Genomic DNA, 16,345 nt, shown 5'->3' on the forward strand with positions numbered 1-16,345 from the left:
GGAAAGGACAAGAAAAAGAAGCCAAGGGCCCTCCTTGACCAAAGCCTGACTTCTCTTAGAGTCTATTATCACATGTCTGCCCCTTCTCCATCCTTCCTACAGGTTCATGTTCATCCTTATGATCATCCTGACAGCCTTTCTTTGTGGCCTCAACAACATCTATGTGCCCTACCAGGAGACAGAGAGGCTGGGCAAGTATGTGGGCTGGAGGCTTTGGGGATGGGGTAGGAAGTGTCCAGAGGTGAGGGCATAGCCTAGGAAAGGGGGCAGGCTTCCTAAAGTCATACCAAAAGAAAGGTCAGGGACCAAGGATGAGGAAGTGCCAGGCAGGAGGTAGAGGAAGGGCTGGGGAAGGGATGTGATCAGTTCAACAAGCAGGACTGGCTTATGATCTTGGTCAAATCATTCTATCTCTTTGTGCCTCAGTTTCTTCATGTGTAAAATGAAGAAATTGGATTTTATTCATCTCAAAGATCCCTGTCAGTTCTAAATCTTTGTGATATTTATGGCCGGGCAAAGCTTGTAGTTACCTGGGAAATGTGATCTAGGGCCCAGGGGAAGCTCCCATTCCCCCCAACCCAACCCTAAATTCCTCCCTCGTCTGTTTATTGGTGCCTGACTTTCTCTAAGGGCCATAGACTTGTTCTCTATTAACACCCTGAGGGTGCGGACCTATGCATTCATTCACCTTCAGGATAAGAGAGGACAGCTCTCAGAGCCTCTTAGGAAAACCCTGGGCATGGAGGAAGTAGGACAGAGCTCAGGTCACACAGAATTCCACCCTGTACCTCAGACCTCAGTGGCCCGATGGCCTGGGAGCACCAACTTCTCTTCTTGTTATCCCAGGGACCTCAGGATTTTTACCTTCTTTTGCTTTCTAAACTTTCCCTAATCCTCAAACCCCAATCAGATCCCCTCGAGCCTGGTCGCTCCTTGGCCCACAAAATCTGCCATTTCAGAATCCTTCATGCTTCTCCTGCTGATGCCATTGCTTCCTAGGTGCCTTTTCCTAACACCCACTTCCCTCTTTCCTTGTCTCCATCCACTCTGAACCATGAGTGCACTTTTTTTGGGGGGGGGGAGAGGTTTGTTTGTTTGTTTGTTTGTTTTTTAAGTGAGGCAATTGGGGTTAAGTGACTTGCCCAGGGTCACACAGCTAGTGAGTGTTAAGTGTCTGAGGCCGGATTTGAACTCAGGTACTCCTGACTCCAGGGCTGGTGCTCTATCCACTGCACCAGATGGCTGCCCCCAAGAGTGCACTTTTAAAGGGGCTATTCAGAGTCAGAATCAGGAGACCACAGAATCTGAGAGTTGGAAGGTGCTTCCGTAGGCATGTGGTACAACTCATGTGTAGGGAATCCCACTATAACATACCCTACTGGTGGTCATCCAGCTTCTGCTTTACAACTTTCAACCACCTCCCATTGGCTTAGGGATAGCTTGAAACATTAGGGTGTTTTTCCCCTGATGTCAAGTTTAGATTTGCCTTATTGGGGCAGCTAGGTGGCGCAGTGGATAGAGCACCGGCCCTGGAGTCAGGAGTACCTGGGTTCAAATCCGGCCTCAGACACTTAACACTCACTAGCTGTGTGACCCTGGGCAAGTCACTTAACCCCAATTGCCTCACTAAAAAAAAAAAAAAAAAGATTTGCCTTATTTCAATTTAGACCTCTTATTCTTGATTTTTCCCTCTGGGGACAAAGAGCAAGTCTAAACTTTCCTCCACATGACAGTCCTTCATGTACTTGGAGGCAGCTATGATGTGTCACACACGCGCGCGCGCGCGCACACACACACACACACACACACACACACACTTCATTTAACTGTTCCTTATATGACAAACTCACAAGTTCCTAAACTATCCTGATTGCCTCCTCTAGAAATTTTCCTACTATTCAATGTCCTTCTTAAACTATGGTGCCCAGAACTAAACAAAGTGCTCCAGATGAGGTCCAACAGGGGTAGAGTATGATGAGACCGTCACCTTTCTTCCCAGGGATTGTGCTTCTCTTAATGCAGTTTTCAGCTGTGATATCTCAATGCTAACTAAAACCCACAGGTCTTTTGCATAACAACTGCAGTCAAACCATGCCTCCCCTGTGTCACACTCATGAATGTGATTGTTTTTTGGACCCAAGTATAAGACTTTACACTAATCCCAAGTGGATTTCATTATGCTAGAGTCAGTCTAATGCTTTCTATCCTGTCAAAATCCTTTTGGATCCTCACTCTCTATGCAGTGGAATGCTAGTAAATATTTAACAACCAGCTCTCTGGGAAAGAAAAAAATCCAACCTTTTATTCATGATACACTTTTAAGTTTAATCTGTATTATTAATATTTTCTCTTTCACTTTCTTAAGCCTAGACAACCAACAAAACAATAAATCAAGCCCTGATGTGAGACATTTGCTGACTTCCAAAGTATAAATGCTCACACTGAAAATTTAAAAAACAAGTCAGGTTCAGCTATATCCAGGATACCCTGGCACCTATGCCTTTATTCAAGTCATTGATAAAAATGTCCAACTGCACAGCCAAGCACAGATTTCTGGGGTATTCAATCATCCTGTCAATATGCATTTATCAAGTACCTACTGTGTGCCAAGTTCTGTGCTAGGCACCGGAGATATTCCAATGAAGAACTCCTGACATATTGACATTAGTCATTATCAAGTACTCTTGGTGTCCATCCATCTAACTGCATTATCTTCTAGTCCTTAACTATTTTCTCCATAAGAATAGTATGAGGGGACAGCTAGATGGCGCAGTGGATAGAGCACCAGCCCTGGAGTCAGGAGTACCTGAGTTCAAATCCGGCCTCAGACACTTAACACTGACTAGCTGTGTGACCCTGGGCAAGTCACTTAACCCAATTGCCTCACTAAAAAAAAAAAAAAAAGAATAGTATGAGATACTTTCCAAAAAAACTGTACCAAAGTCTAGGTGAATGATGTCTAATAGCATTCCCTCTATCTACCAGTTTAGTAACCCTTTAAAAAAAAAATGAAATGAAGTTAAGTCTGGCATGACCAATCCTTGAAACCATGCTGAGTCTTTGTAATTACTGCTTGCCTTTTTAGGTGTTCACCAACCATCTCTTTAATGATTTGTTCTAGAATTTTCTCAGAAATTTAAGTCAAGATCACTGATCTATAGTTTTGTTTGTTTGTTTATTTTGGCAGGGCAGTGAAGGTTAAGTGACTTGTCCAGGATCACACAGCTAGTGTCAAGTGTCTGAAGCCAGATTTGAACTCAGGTCCTCCTAAATCCAGGGCCAGTGCTTTATCCACTGTGCCACCTAGTTGCCCCTATAGTTTGTTTTTTGAAAATCAGGGCATTGTCCTTCTCCAGTCTTCTGTAGTCTTTTAGATATTAGTGGTAGTGACTCAGGAATCACATCTTCCAGTTTGAGAATCTGGGTATGTAGTTCTTCTGGGCCATGTGACTTCAGTCCTTCAAGGACAACTTGGTGCTCTCTTATCATCTCCCCACTTATCTTGGATATCATTTCCCTGTTGGCTACTTGTGATTTGTCCTTTCTAGACAAAGGCCAATCTCCTTGACAGAGAAAACAAGGAAAATAAAAATTGAGCAGCTCTGCTTTCTCTGTGTCAATTTTCAGCATCCTGTCCACTCCAAACAGATCCTATCCCTTCTTTGGTCCTTTTTTCCCCCCAATAGGATAGAGACCAGGCCTGTGATTTCACTGATATAGGGGACTCTTAGGGAGAAAACTCCCTCTACCAAGGCTTGATGGCATCTTCTTTTTTTTTTTTTTTGCAGGCAATTGGGGTTAAGTGACTTGCCCAGGGTCACACAGCTAGTAAGTGTCAAGTGTCTGAGGCCGGATTTGAACTCAGGTCCTCCTGAATCTAGGGTCAGTGCTCTATCCACTGCACCACCTAGCTGCCCCTTGATGGCATCTTCTTAAAGAGTTGCCTAGAGCACAAGGTCATATGGCCAGTATATGACAGAAATTAGACTCAAACTCATGTCTTCCTGGTTTGAGGCCGGCTCTTCATCTACTATTCCATGATATGTCTCCTTTCTTCCCATACTTCTCTCAAAGCAGAGTATCCTAAAAGTCTCAGTGCAGTGGTTTTTAGTTGTTGTTGTTGTTTTTTGGCAGGGCAATGATGGTTAAGTGACTTGCCCAGGGTCACACAGTTAGTAAGTGTCAAAACTCTTGGGCTGGATCTGAACTCAGATCCTCCTGAATCCAGGGCCAGTGCTTTATCCACTGCCCACCTAGCTGCCCCCATTTTTTTATTTGTTTATCTTTGGAGGAAATCAGGGTTAAGTGACATTGCCCGGGGTCACACAGCTAGTAAATGTCTGAGGCCAGATCTTAGTGCAGTTTTCATCTAAGACTTTTAGGAAACCCTGTATATCCTTAAAATTCCTTTCGTTGCCTTTAATTTCCCTATTTTGCAGATGAAGAAACTGTGGCTGAGAGAGGTTAAATTACTTGCCCAAGCTAGTAAATATCTGAATCAAGATTTGCACTCAGGTCTTCCTGACTCCAAGTCCATTCCTCTAGCCGTTACACCATCCTGCCTTTCAACTGATATAAGAAGAAAATTCTAGCTGGGTCCCAGAATACCTCGATAGCGTGGTGCCCCTAACATCCCATGCCCAATGTGGTTCTGTCACTGCCTGAGATGGGCAACTTCCTGTAGACATTAATGTAAAGGGAAAATCAGAGGCTGGGCCTAGCTCAGCTCTACTGTCTACCCCACTACACACATCTTTTCCCAGCTTCAACGAGACATTCCAGTTTCTCTTCTGGACAATGTTTGGTATGGAGGAACACAGTGTGGTGGACATGCCCCAGTTCCTGGTGCCTGAGTTTGTGGGCCGTGCTCTTTATGGTATCTTCACCATCGTCATGGTCATCGTGCTACTCAACATGCTCATTGCCATGATCACCAACTCCTTCCAGAAGATTGAGGTACGGGAGAAGTGGGGATAGAGTAGCAGAGGAAGACTAAGGACTGTGGGGTGATGAAGGGAATGTTAAAGCCTAGAAGAGCACAAGAAGCCCAAGGACCTGGAGGGAAATGAAGGGGATATAGGGGGATGGAGGAGCAGAGAAGGATCAATGACCTATAGGGAGATGAAGAGGATGATGGGGGATGGAGGAGAACCAGGGACTTGGAACACAATTTGGATCAAAGGAGGGACATGAGAGACAGCTGGCCAATGGGGAAAAGGACGAAAAGGGATGGTATATGATTATGGACTTAGAGCTGGAAGGGATGTTGGAGGTCATCTAGTACAACCCCCTTATTTTACAGAGGAAGAAATTGATTGAATGAGGTAAAGGATGGTGCCATTACAGAACTCACAGTCTAGTGAGAGAAAATGTGATAAAGGGAGATTCTTTTCAATTCATCATACATTTGGGGGGGGCAGGGCAATGAGGGTTAAGTGACTTGCCCAGGGTCACACAGCTAGTAAGTGTCAAGTGTCTGAGGCCGCATTTGAACTCAGGTCCTCCTGAATCCAGGGCTAGTGCTCTATCCACTGAGCCACCTAGCCTTCTGAAATGGAATGAATTTCCTCATGAAATTGTGGGCTCCCCTCTCCTTGGAGGTTCAACCAAAGCCTGGATGATCATTTTTCAGGTGTACTCAGGATGCATTCAGCTTTGTGAGTTCAAATCTGGCTTCAGACACTTACTAGCTGTGTGACCCTGGGCAAGTCATTTAACCCTGTTTGCCTCAGTTTCCTCATCTGTAAAATGAGCTGTAGAAGGAAATGGAAAACCACTCTAGTATCTTTGCCAAATGGGGTCGCAAAGAGTTGGACATGACTCAACAACAACAAAATAGAAATATATACATGTTATTATTAGAATGCTGGGGAAAGGAGGAAAGAAGTATGAAGTTAAGGGATGGGGTGAAAAGATGGCGCCAGAGAATAAGAAGGCAATGGGAAAGGAGATTGGGAGGACCAAAAGTCCCTCAAGGGAGAGAAGATTAAAAAGCAGAGGCTATGGGAGAGGACTGGGAAGAGATATAAGGGTGATTGGGGTGGAACATGGTGGAGAAGGAAAGGGGTTAGAGAGTGGGATGAAAAAGGGGCTGGGGCAGGGAAAGGGAATAAAAAGGGTATTATGGAAGGAGACTAGGGGATAATCAAGAGTGGGTCGGTAGAGAATTGATAAAAAAGGGGAAAGAAAGAAGGAAGAGAATGGGGATTGAGAGAGGATCAGAGAAGAATGGGACATGAGGATGGAGATGAGGATACGATGAAGCAGAAAGGAGGAGAGGAAGGGGAAGTGAAATGGAAGGAGAAGGGAACATGGGGAATGGTGGGGGAGGGGATTAGCATGAAGGGGGATTAGTGTGAAAGATCAAGAATGAAGGATGAAAGGGGATCTGTAGGCATAAAGGCAGCTGGGGGGGGGGCCTGCACCTCTCCCCCATTTCTGGCCCCCCAGGATGATGCTGATGTGGAATGGAAGTTTGCCCGCTCCAAGCTCTACCTGTCCTTCTTTCGGGAGGGCTTGACACTGCCAGTTCCCTTCAATATCTTGCCCTCACCCAAGGCCTTCTTCTATCTGCTCAGGTAAATCCTTAGGGAACCTCTACAACCTCATCCCTCCCATCCCTCATCCCCCTGCTCTATGCCCCCATCCCTCCTCCAAGAATTCCCCACAGCTCCCAATCTTCCCAAGTCCCAGTCCTTTCCTCAACCTCCTTTTCTCACCGCCCATTTCCCATGACCCCTAACCCTAGCCTCCTAGCCCATCCCCCTCTGACTTTTCACCCAATTCTCTTAGGAGGATCTTCCAATTCTTTTGTTGCTGCTGCTGCAAGACCAAGGAACCTGCCTATCCCCCCATTCCCACCTTCGTGAGTATCCCATTTGATTGCTTGTTTCGTGACTCTCTGTCTTACAGCTGTCCTCTATCTATCCTAATCGTTCTGTTCATCCATCCCATCTCTGCTCCGTTCTGTCTCTATGTCCCACAATCTCTCAAATGTTTCACATTTGTTGTTGTCTATCAGATGTTCAACTGTATCCCTATCTGTCTGCGGGCCTTTCTCTGAGTCTGTCTGTCCTAGTCTGTTCCAGTTGGCTTGTCCTTGTGAGAAAGATGCCACACAAGAAGGGAACAACAACTAAGAGCCACCCTTTTCATCTCCCCTAAAGCCAGTGGAGAACTCCTTTCTAACAAGCTGTGGTCCTGAATACTATTTAGTGCTGCTTTGACTCTGTCCCTCTCAGTCAAGATCTTGACAAGGGTCATGCTCTCCCTTGGTTGTCCCAGCTTGGCTTGGAGTTTGGATTATTCCCCTTCTCTTCTCAGGGCTGCCCAGATGAGGCTGGCATTTGTCTCGAGAAACTTTACCAAGTGACTTGGGGGAAGATTAACTGGGATCCCAAATGATGAGTGATGGAACAGATATTTCCCTCTCTTTTATTCCTTTTTTTTGGGGGGTGGGGTGGGGCAACGAGGGTTAAGTGACTTGCCCAGGATCACACAACTAGTAAGTGTCAAGTGTCTTAAGCCGAATTTGAACTCAGGTCCTCTTGAATCCAGGGCTGGTGCTTTATCCACTGCGACACTTAGCTGCCCCCTCCCTCTCCTTTATTCCTCACCCTAGTTCCTTACTTTATCTAGAACAGAATTTCCCCAACACCTCTGTGGTTTAGGTTGGTTTTTATTTTCCCCCAGGGGGCAATGAGAGTTAAGTGACTTGCCCAAGGTTACAAGTGTCTGAGGCTGGATTTGAACTTAGTCCTCCTGAATCCAGGGCCAGTACTCTATCCACTGCACCACCTAGCTGCCTGATTAAGAGATTGATGGTTTTCCCCCTTCCCCCTTCCGCAACACCTCTGAACAGGAATGAGACCCTGGTGTCTAGAGCTCCCAGCTGGGGATTCTACATACTGGTCTTCTTTTTCTCTGGGCTCTGGTTTTGGGGGTGGAGGGAAGTATCAATCAATCAGTCAACACTTATTAAGTACCTACTATGTGCCAGGCACTATGCTTAACACTCGGGATACAACTAAAGACAGTCCCTGCCCTCAAGGAGTTTACAATCTAATAGAAGAAACAAATATATATAAAACAAGCTATATACAGGATAAGTAGGAGGGAAGGCACCAGCATCAGGAGGGGCTGGGGACAGCTTCCTGTAGGAGATGGTATTTTATTGAGACTTAAAGGAGCAGGGTGGCCAGTAGTCAGAGCAGAGGAAGGAGGGTGTTCCAGGAATGGAGAACAGTCAGAGAAAATGTCCTGAGCCAAGAGATAGAGCGTCTTGTTTGTAGAACAGACTTGAAGAGTACATGTCAGGGGATAAGCGGTAAGAAGACTGGAAAGGTAGAGGGGGCTGGCTTGTGAAGAGTTGTGAACACCAAACAGAGTGCTTTTTATTTGCAATAGGGAGCCACTAGAGTGTATTGGAATGGAGGAAGTGACATGGTTGGGCCTGGACTTTAGGAAAATCATTTTAAGGGCTGAATAGAGGATGGATTGGAGTGAAGAGAGACTTGAGGTAGACAGACCAACCAGCAAGCAAGGTATTGTGATAAACTAGCAGGAAGGATTTGGAGGAAACATAGACATTGCAGGATGGTTCATACTGTCTTTTCTCTAAATATATATTCCAGGCAAACTCTGGGGTGGGGGCCGGGAATGGGGAAGGTGAGGGTGGCTCCTACCGAGTCCGAGTCATCAAGGCCTTGGTGCAACGTTACATTGAAACTGCAAGACGTGAGTTTGAAGAAAGTCGTCGGAAAGGTCAGTCTCCATATCCCAGACACTCCATTCCCCAAAACTTGTCCCTACTCTCAGCTCCTTGCCTTTATGATCCCCAAACCTTGTCCTTCTTTCCCCAAACTCCAAGGCCTGTGGACCCCTTGGTTTTCTACATCTTTAGTCTGCCCACCCTTTTCTTGAATGCCCTCTCTGATGGCCCCTATTCTCACCAACCTGAGTATCTGCATTAGACAATCTCTAGGGTTCTTTCTAGCTCCATATACTATTTTTATTTTGGTGAGGCAATTGGAGTTAAGTGACTTGCCCAGGGTCACACAGCTAGTAAGTGTCAAGTGTCTGAGGCCAGATTTGAACTCAGGTCCTCCTGAATCCAGGGCCGGTGCTCTATCCACTGGGCCACCTAGCTGCCCCTAGCTCTATATACTATTGATCTTGTAATCGCTCCTCAATTTCCCCTCTCCTCTCATAACCCTCTCATAACTCTCTCAGTGCAAATGGGTACCAGTCCATAGGCCAAAATGTTCCCAAAGGACCCAGTCTGAGAATTCTGGGTTCTCTTGAGCTTGGTGACTCATGGAAAATTCGTTCAACTTTGGGCCTTTCTGAGGTACCTCAAGAGAAGGGATGTGTATTCCCTTCATATTCCCCTACCTCCTTTCTGTTTCTTCAGACCTTGGCAATCGCCTCACAGAACTGACCAAGACGGTATCCAGACTGCAGGGGGAGGTGGCTGGTGTACGGAAGACACTGGCTGAGGGTGGAACTCCCCGGCTTCCTGATGGTGTCAGTATCCTGAGCCGCTACATAACTCGTGTCCGAAATAGCTTCCAAAATCTAGGACCCACCATCCCTGAGACCTCTGAAATGAGAGGAAGAGAGGAGGAAATGGGACATATAGTGCCTGAGGAACTAGGGACACAGATATCTGGAGAGATGGGGAGCCAGGCATCCAGAGCCTCAGAGTTAGGAGCTCGGGATGGTGAAGAACATGGAACTCAGGAAGTTGAAGGGACCGGGACCCAGGCATTTGGGGGCCTCTACAAAATTTCTGCTGCTCAGGTGGAGATTCACAGAGGGTTTAAGGAAGAGGGGGATTTGGATGTGCCTCCAGAGGAAGGTCCAGTGGCCAGGCATGATCCCCCAGCCCCAGGAGCTGAATAAAGAAGTAGCCTGTGCAGCATCTGACCTAACCTTGTTCCACCCGTACAGCCATTCCTAGGAAGAAGTGCTGATGAAATCTCCTTCCTTTCCTTCCCCAGTCCAAATGCCTTGCTGCTTTAATAAAATTAGATATGATTGACTTGGTGATTACTGAATGGAAATATTAAAGAATTTATTTTTCACCATTGTACAACACTCTTTCAAAAACTGACCATATGCTACAACATAAAGAACTTATAAATAAATTCAAAAAGGCAGAAATACATAATTTACTGACAAAAAAAACACACAAAACAAAACACAAGAAAAGTTGTAATTGATAAGGGAGATCTGACCAAAGGATTCAGAGACTGAATAAAATAAACCTAAATAATAAGTTGAGTGAAAACAAATCAGAGGAATAAGGGAAAAAATCATATTAAAGAAAATGATAAAGACACATAGCAAAATTTATGGCAGGTGCTAAACCATTACATAAAAGAAATAAAAGATGAATGAATTGAACGTACAATAAAAAAACTAGAAAATCCACAGATTAACCATAAAAGCATAAAAATTAAAATCCTGAAAAATCAAAGAAAAGATAAAATTTTTAAATTTATCATTAGCATGATAAAACTAAGATCTGAGTTCATTTTTAACATCAATGAAATATACAAAAAAGAGTAGAAAATCAAATTAACAAAATAAAAATGAGAATACAGGGTCCACAAACAAAACAAAATTATTAGTGTAATGGAGTGATGGAGCTGACCTTTCACAATGATTTCTTACTTAGGGCCTCACTGCTTTTACAGTATTGAAGCAATCCTTTATTGGATCCCATGACTAGGGATATGTCAGAGGACAGGATGCTCATTAGGTAATAAAATGAAGTGTGAACCAACTCCTTTTCTTTTCGATGAATTGCTAGGGACTCTGACAAATTGTCCTTGGATATCTAGCAAGATGGAGGCAAAAAAAAAAAAAAAAAGCCTGACCTTGTGGATATCACTAAGACTTGGTGGGATATGATCCATAACTAGACTGGTTTTGGAAGGATGATCTTACTCAAAAAGCATAGAATAGCTAAAATGGAAAGTGGGGTATCATTGCATATTTTTTTTTTTTAGTGAGGCAATTGGGGTTAAGTGACTTGCCCAGGGTCACACAGCTAGTAAGTGTTAAGTGTCTGAGACCGGATTTGAACCCAGGTACTCCTGACTCCAGAGCCAGTGCTCTATCCACTGTGCCACCTAGCTGCCCCGGTATCATTGCATATTAAAAAGATGTACTCATGTGAGAAAATCCAGGAAGCAGGATAGGGAAAAAGCATGGCAGAGAGTATTTGAGTGAAGATCAATGGAGGCAAGAAAAGAAGCAATATTATTTGTGGAGCATTGTAGAGACCACTTGACCAAAAAGAAAATCGATAAGGAGTTTGTGAGCCATTATAAGCCTATTGGGGCAGCTAGGTGGTGAAATGGATAAAGCACTGGCCCTAGATTCAGGAGGACCTGAGTTCAAATCCAGCCTCAGACACTTGACACTTACTAGCTGTGTGACCCTGGGCAAGTCACTTAACCCTTATTGCCCCGCAAAAGAAAAAACCAATACAGTCTTCATGTTTGATAAGAACATTATCAAAAGCCTATTACAGGGGCAGCTAGGTGGTGCAGTAGATAAAGCACCAGCCCTGGATTCAGGAGTTCCTGAGTTCAAATCCGGCCTCAGACACTTGACACTCACTAGCTGTGTGACCCTAGACAAGTCACAACCCCCATTGCCCAGCAAAAAAAAAAAAAAAAAAAAAAAGCCTATTACAGAAATACAATAAAGTAGGGATGAGGGACCTCAGTTTTCCAAACATTTGCTGGAGTTCTTTTTGCCCAATCAGAGAGCTTAATAGATGTTCAATAAATATTTGTTGATTGATTGCTTCAAAGAAAGGATAAGGTGCCACAGAGGAAGTGAGGCTCAATAGGGATAGGAAGCTTTTGAGAATGAAATTTTGAAGACATAAGGAAAAATAATTCTGCTGAATAAGAAGAAGCAGGTTTGTTTAAAGAGAATTATTTGGATGCACATAAAATTCACCAACCAACTTGAATTTATAGATGTATGGAAGATAGAAAGAAGCAACATGGTGTAGTTGATTGAAAGTTGACCTTCAACAAGGAAGACAAGTTCAAATTCCATGTTGATACATTGTCTGATCCTGGACACATCACTTAACCTTTCAATGATCTAGGCCAGGACTTCTTAAACTTTTTCCACTTGCCACTCCTTTTCACCTGAGAAATGGGGGGGGGGGCAATGAGGGTTAAGTGACTTGCCCAGGGTCACACAGCTAGTAAATGTCAAGTGTCTGAGGCTGAATTTGAACTCAGGTCCTCCTGAATCCAGGGCTGGTGCTTTATCCACTGTGCCACCTAGCTGAATCTGACCCTTTTGCTTCTAAGGTTTCTCCCTCTAATCTTTAGTTTCTACCTACTAATTCCTTTCCTACTACCTACCAAAACACTCAGGTCTCTGTCATCCTTTTAAAAAATGTTCATTCAATCCTACCATGGCCACCAGCTGTCTTCCTATATCTCTTTTCCCCTTCTACAATCAATCTACAATATAAGCCATCTACAGTCAATATTGCTAATTCCTCTCCTCTTTCTCTTTTTAAAAGCCCTGTCCAACCTGGCTTCTGGACTAATAATTCAACTGAAACTGCTCTCTCCAAAGTCATCAATGATCTCTTAATAGCCAAGTCTACTTGCCTCTTCTCCATTATCATCTTTCTTGACATCTTAGCCGTATGTGACACTGGTGACCACCTTCATCCTCCTGGATACACTCTCCTCCCTGGTTTTCATTATAGCTTTCTCTTCATTCTCCTACCTATCTGACCATTATTTTTTGCCAGATGTTCATCTATATCACACCCACTTTGGGTGTTCCCCCAAAGTTCTATCCCAGGTCCTCTTCTCTTCTTTATGTTTTCGAATTTGGTGATCTCATTAGTATCTGTGGGTTCAATATCAACTGTATGCAAATGATTTCCTGATATATTTATCCAGTTTTAAGCTCTAGTCTCACATCAACAACTGCCTATTTTATTTTTCACACTGGATGGCCTACAGGCATTTCAAACTCATTATTTCCAAAATAGAACTCATCCTCTTCCTTGCCCAAGCCCTCCCCTCTTCTGAATTTTCCTGTTGTCAAAGACACTACCATCCATCACCCAAGTTTTCAGGGTCAATGGTTATGATATGGATGAAGATCAAGCAAGAGAGACTAAAAAAGAGTGGTCCACCATGTAAGAGAACCAGGATAGAGTAGTGTTCTGGAAAACTAAAAAGAAGAGAATATCAAGGAGAACAGTGATCAAAAGTAGCCAAAAGTGACTACAGAGAGAGCAAGAAGGATGAGGATTTAGAAAAACAGCTTTCCAAGTCAGAAAACTATAAGTTAGTAAACTTGATTCCAGTTCCAGGTATCCTCCTCCTCCTCCTCCTCCTCCTCCTCCTCCTCCTCCTCCTCCTCCTTCTCCTTCTTCATGGGACAATGGGGGTTTTAAGTGATTTGCCCAGGGTCACACAGCTAGTAAGTGTCAAGTGTCTGAGGTCAGATTTGAACTCAGGTACTCCTGAATCCAAGGCCAGTGCTTCATTCACTGTGCCACCTAGCTGCCCCCCTCCAGGTATCATTTTAAAATGTATTATTAAAGGGATGGTTAGAGAAAAGGAGAAAATAACATCTAGCATTTATATAGTGTTTTTTTATAGTAAATATTTTTATTTATAATTTGGGGTTCCAGTTTTTATCCTTCTTTCCCTCACTCCTCTCCCCCCTCCCTGCAGTGGCAAACAATCAGATATGGGTTATACAGGTATGATTTATATAGTGTTTTAAGGTTTACAAAGTGCTTTTTGCAAACATTATCTCATTTGATCCTCAAAACAATCTATGAGGTAAGTGCAGTTATTATTCCTGCTTTACCATTGAGGAAACTGAGGTAAAGATTAAATGAGTTTCCCAAAATCACACAGCTAGTAAGTGTCTGAGTCTCGACTTTAATCCAGATCCAGGGCTCTTTCCGCTGTCCTACCTAGTTTATAATAATCTCAAAGAAACAGCACAACTTTATCAAGAACAATAGGCTGCTGGTTGGTCTCCCTGCCACAAGTCTCTCCCCACTCTGGTCTATCTACTACTCAGCTACCAAATTAATCTTCTAAAGTGCATGTCTAACTGTGTCACTCCCTACTCAGTAAATTCCAGTGGCTCACTATCACCTCCAGGATAAGATATAAAATCCTTTGTTGTTCAAAGCCCATAATAACCTGCCCCCTACCTTTCTAGTCTTCTTATTCCTTCCCCCCTCCCATATTCTGCAATTCAGTAACAGTGACCACCGTCCTATTCCTTGAACAAGATACTCATCTCACGACTGCAGGCATTTGACTGTTCTCCATACCTCCAATTCTCTCCCTTTTCTCCACCTCCTGTCTTTTCTGGCCTCCTTCAAGTCCCAGCTAAAATCTCACCTTTTACACATTATTGTTGTTTTTTGTTGTTCAGTCATTTTAGTTGTGACTGACTGTTCAGACCCCATTTGGAGTTTTCATGGCAAAGATACTGGAGTGGCTTGCCATTTCCTTCCCCAGCTCATTTTATAGATAAGGAAACTAAGGCAAATATGGTGAAGTGACTTGTCCAGGGTCACACAGCTAGTAAGCATCTAAGGCTGGATTTGAACTCATGAAAACATGTCTCCCTGACTCCAAGCCTAGTGGATACACTGTGCCACCTAGTTGCCCTAGTTGAGTGGTAGATGGACAAGGTAAGCTGCCCTTACCTTCTATAGAAGCCTTTCCCAATTCCCCTTAATTCTAATGCCTTCCCTCTACTGATTCATTTACATATATTTATTTTATCATATTGTATAAAAATGTATATCTTTCATGAATCAAATGAGAAAATATTTGTAAAGTGCTTAGCACAGTGCTTGGCACATAGTAGGAGCTATATAAATGCTTATTCCCTTTCCCTTATCTTCTTTTTTTTTTAGTGAGGCAATTGGGGTTAAGTGACTTGCCCAGGGTCACACAGCTAGTAAGTGTTAAGTATCTGAGGCCGAATTTGAACTCAGGTACTCTTGACTCCAGGGCTGGTGCTCTATCCACTGTGCCATCTAGCTGCCCTCCCCTTATCTTCTTATATTTACATAGTTCTTTGCATGTTGTTTCCCTTATCAGACTGTGAGCTCCTTTTTGTCTTTCTTTATATCTTTATCACTTAGTGTGGTACACAGTAGGTGCTTAATAAATGTTTATTTACTAACTAAAATCCTGTCAACCAGAGTAATTTCATTTTTTGACAGTGTGACTAGACTGAGATCAGTGGAAAGCTGTAGTGTTAGTTTGCATAGATGTTTGCAAAGCATTTGATAGGTTTTTTTCATGATGTTTTGGAAGACAGGATAGAGAGCTGTGGGCTGCACAATGGTAGTTAGCTGGGTTCAGAACTGATTGATAGCCAAATTCAAAGAATAGTCATTAAAGGGAAAGATGCTTTCGGTGGAGTGCCCTGGGAATCTGTGCTTGCATAAAAGAATACAGTTGGCATACTCATGAACTTTGCAGATGGCACAAAGATAGAAGGGATGGGTTACACATTGTATGACAAGACCAAGATCCAGAAAGGTCTTGAAAGTCTTACACTGGTTTAAAATTTCATCTTCATGTACATAAGATGGAGAAACTTGGCTAGGCAGTAGTTTATCTGAAAGGGGTTCTGGGAATTTTGATATGCTGCAAGACCATTATAAGGAAATGGCCAAGAAAGCTCACATGACCTTAGACTGCATTAGGAAAACTGCAGCTTGTAATGGAATATTACTGTGCCATATGAAATGATATATGTGATGCATAGAGAGAAGCATGGAAAGCTCTATATGAACTGGTATAATGAAGTTAGCAGAGCCAAGAAAACAATATACACAGTAATAACAATTATGGATGGAAAAAATAACTGAACACACAAATCAAATATGGGTGCTGCAAAATCATAAAGCACAAGCATGACTGAAAATAAGAGATAAGAGAACACACTCCCAACCTTCCTCTGTACAGACATGTCCACATGTGTTGCACATTGCACATATTTTCAGATTTTGTTGATGTATTGACCAGTTATGATGACTTTTTATTTTCATTTTCTTTTTTGTCTTTAAAAATATACTATTTGTTATATGGGGTGCTCTCTGGGAAAGGGAAGGGAAGGAATATGGAAGGAAACTGGGTGACATTAAAAAACCCCCAAAAGATATCAATGAAATTTTACTTGAAAAGAAAAAAGAAAAACTATGTCCAATACTAGAGACATACTGGTCCTACTATACTGTCCTGGTCAGAGCACATTGAGAGTATTGAATTCAGTTCCCAGGGCCACCTTTTGGGATACA

The 16,345-nt window shown here is 43.3% G+C and overlaps 1 protein-coding gene across 1 annotated transcript in view; it reads left to right on the top strand.

The window, feature by feature from the left end:
- The window catches only part of LOC122746387 (short transient receptor potential channel 2-like), a 30,034-nt gene extending 20,042 nt beyond the window's left edge, over nucleotides 1-9,992 (top strand). Inside the window, exons 8-13 of the mRNA XM_043991955.1 lie at nucleotides 103-195; nucleotides 4,764-4,956; nucleotides 6,451-6,578; nucleotides 6,793-6,865; nucleotides 8,634-8,763; nucleotides 9,413-9,992. Of these exons, the coding sequence (XP_043847890.1) occupies nucleotides 103-195; nucleotides 4,764-4,956; nucleotides 6,451-6,578; nucleotides 6,793-6,865; nucleotides 8,634-8,763; nucleotides 9,413-9,903 (1,108 nt within the window). The 3' untranslated portion in view covers nucleotides 9,904-9,992. The remainder of the gene's footprint in view (nucleotides 1-102; nucleotides 196-4,763; nucleotides 4,957-6,450; nucleotides 6,579-6,792; nucleotides 6,866-8,633; nucleotides 8,764-9,412) is intronic.
- The last annotated feature ends 6,353 nt before the right edge of the window (nucleotides 9,993-16,345 follow it).

This window comes from Dromiciops gliroides, chromosome 3, assembly GCF_019393635.1.
Source record: "Dromiciops gliroides isolate mDroGli1 chromosome 3, mDroGli1.pri, whole genome shotgun sequence".
Taxonomy (NCBI): domain Eukaryota; kingdom Metazoa; phylum Chordata; class Mammalia; order Microbiotheria; family Microbiotheriidae; genus Dromiciops; species Dromiciops gliroides.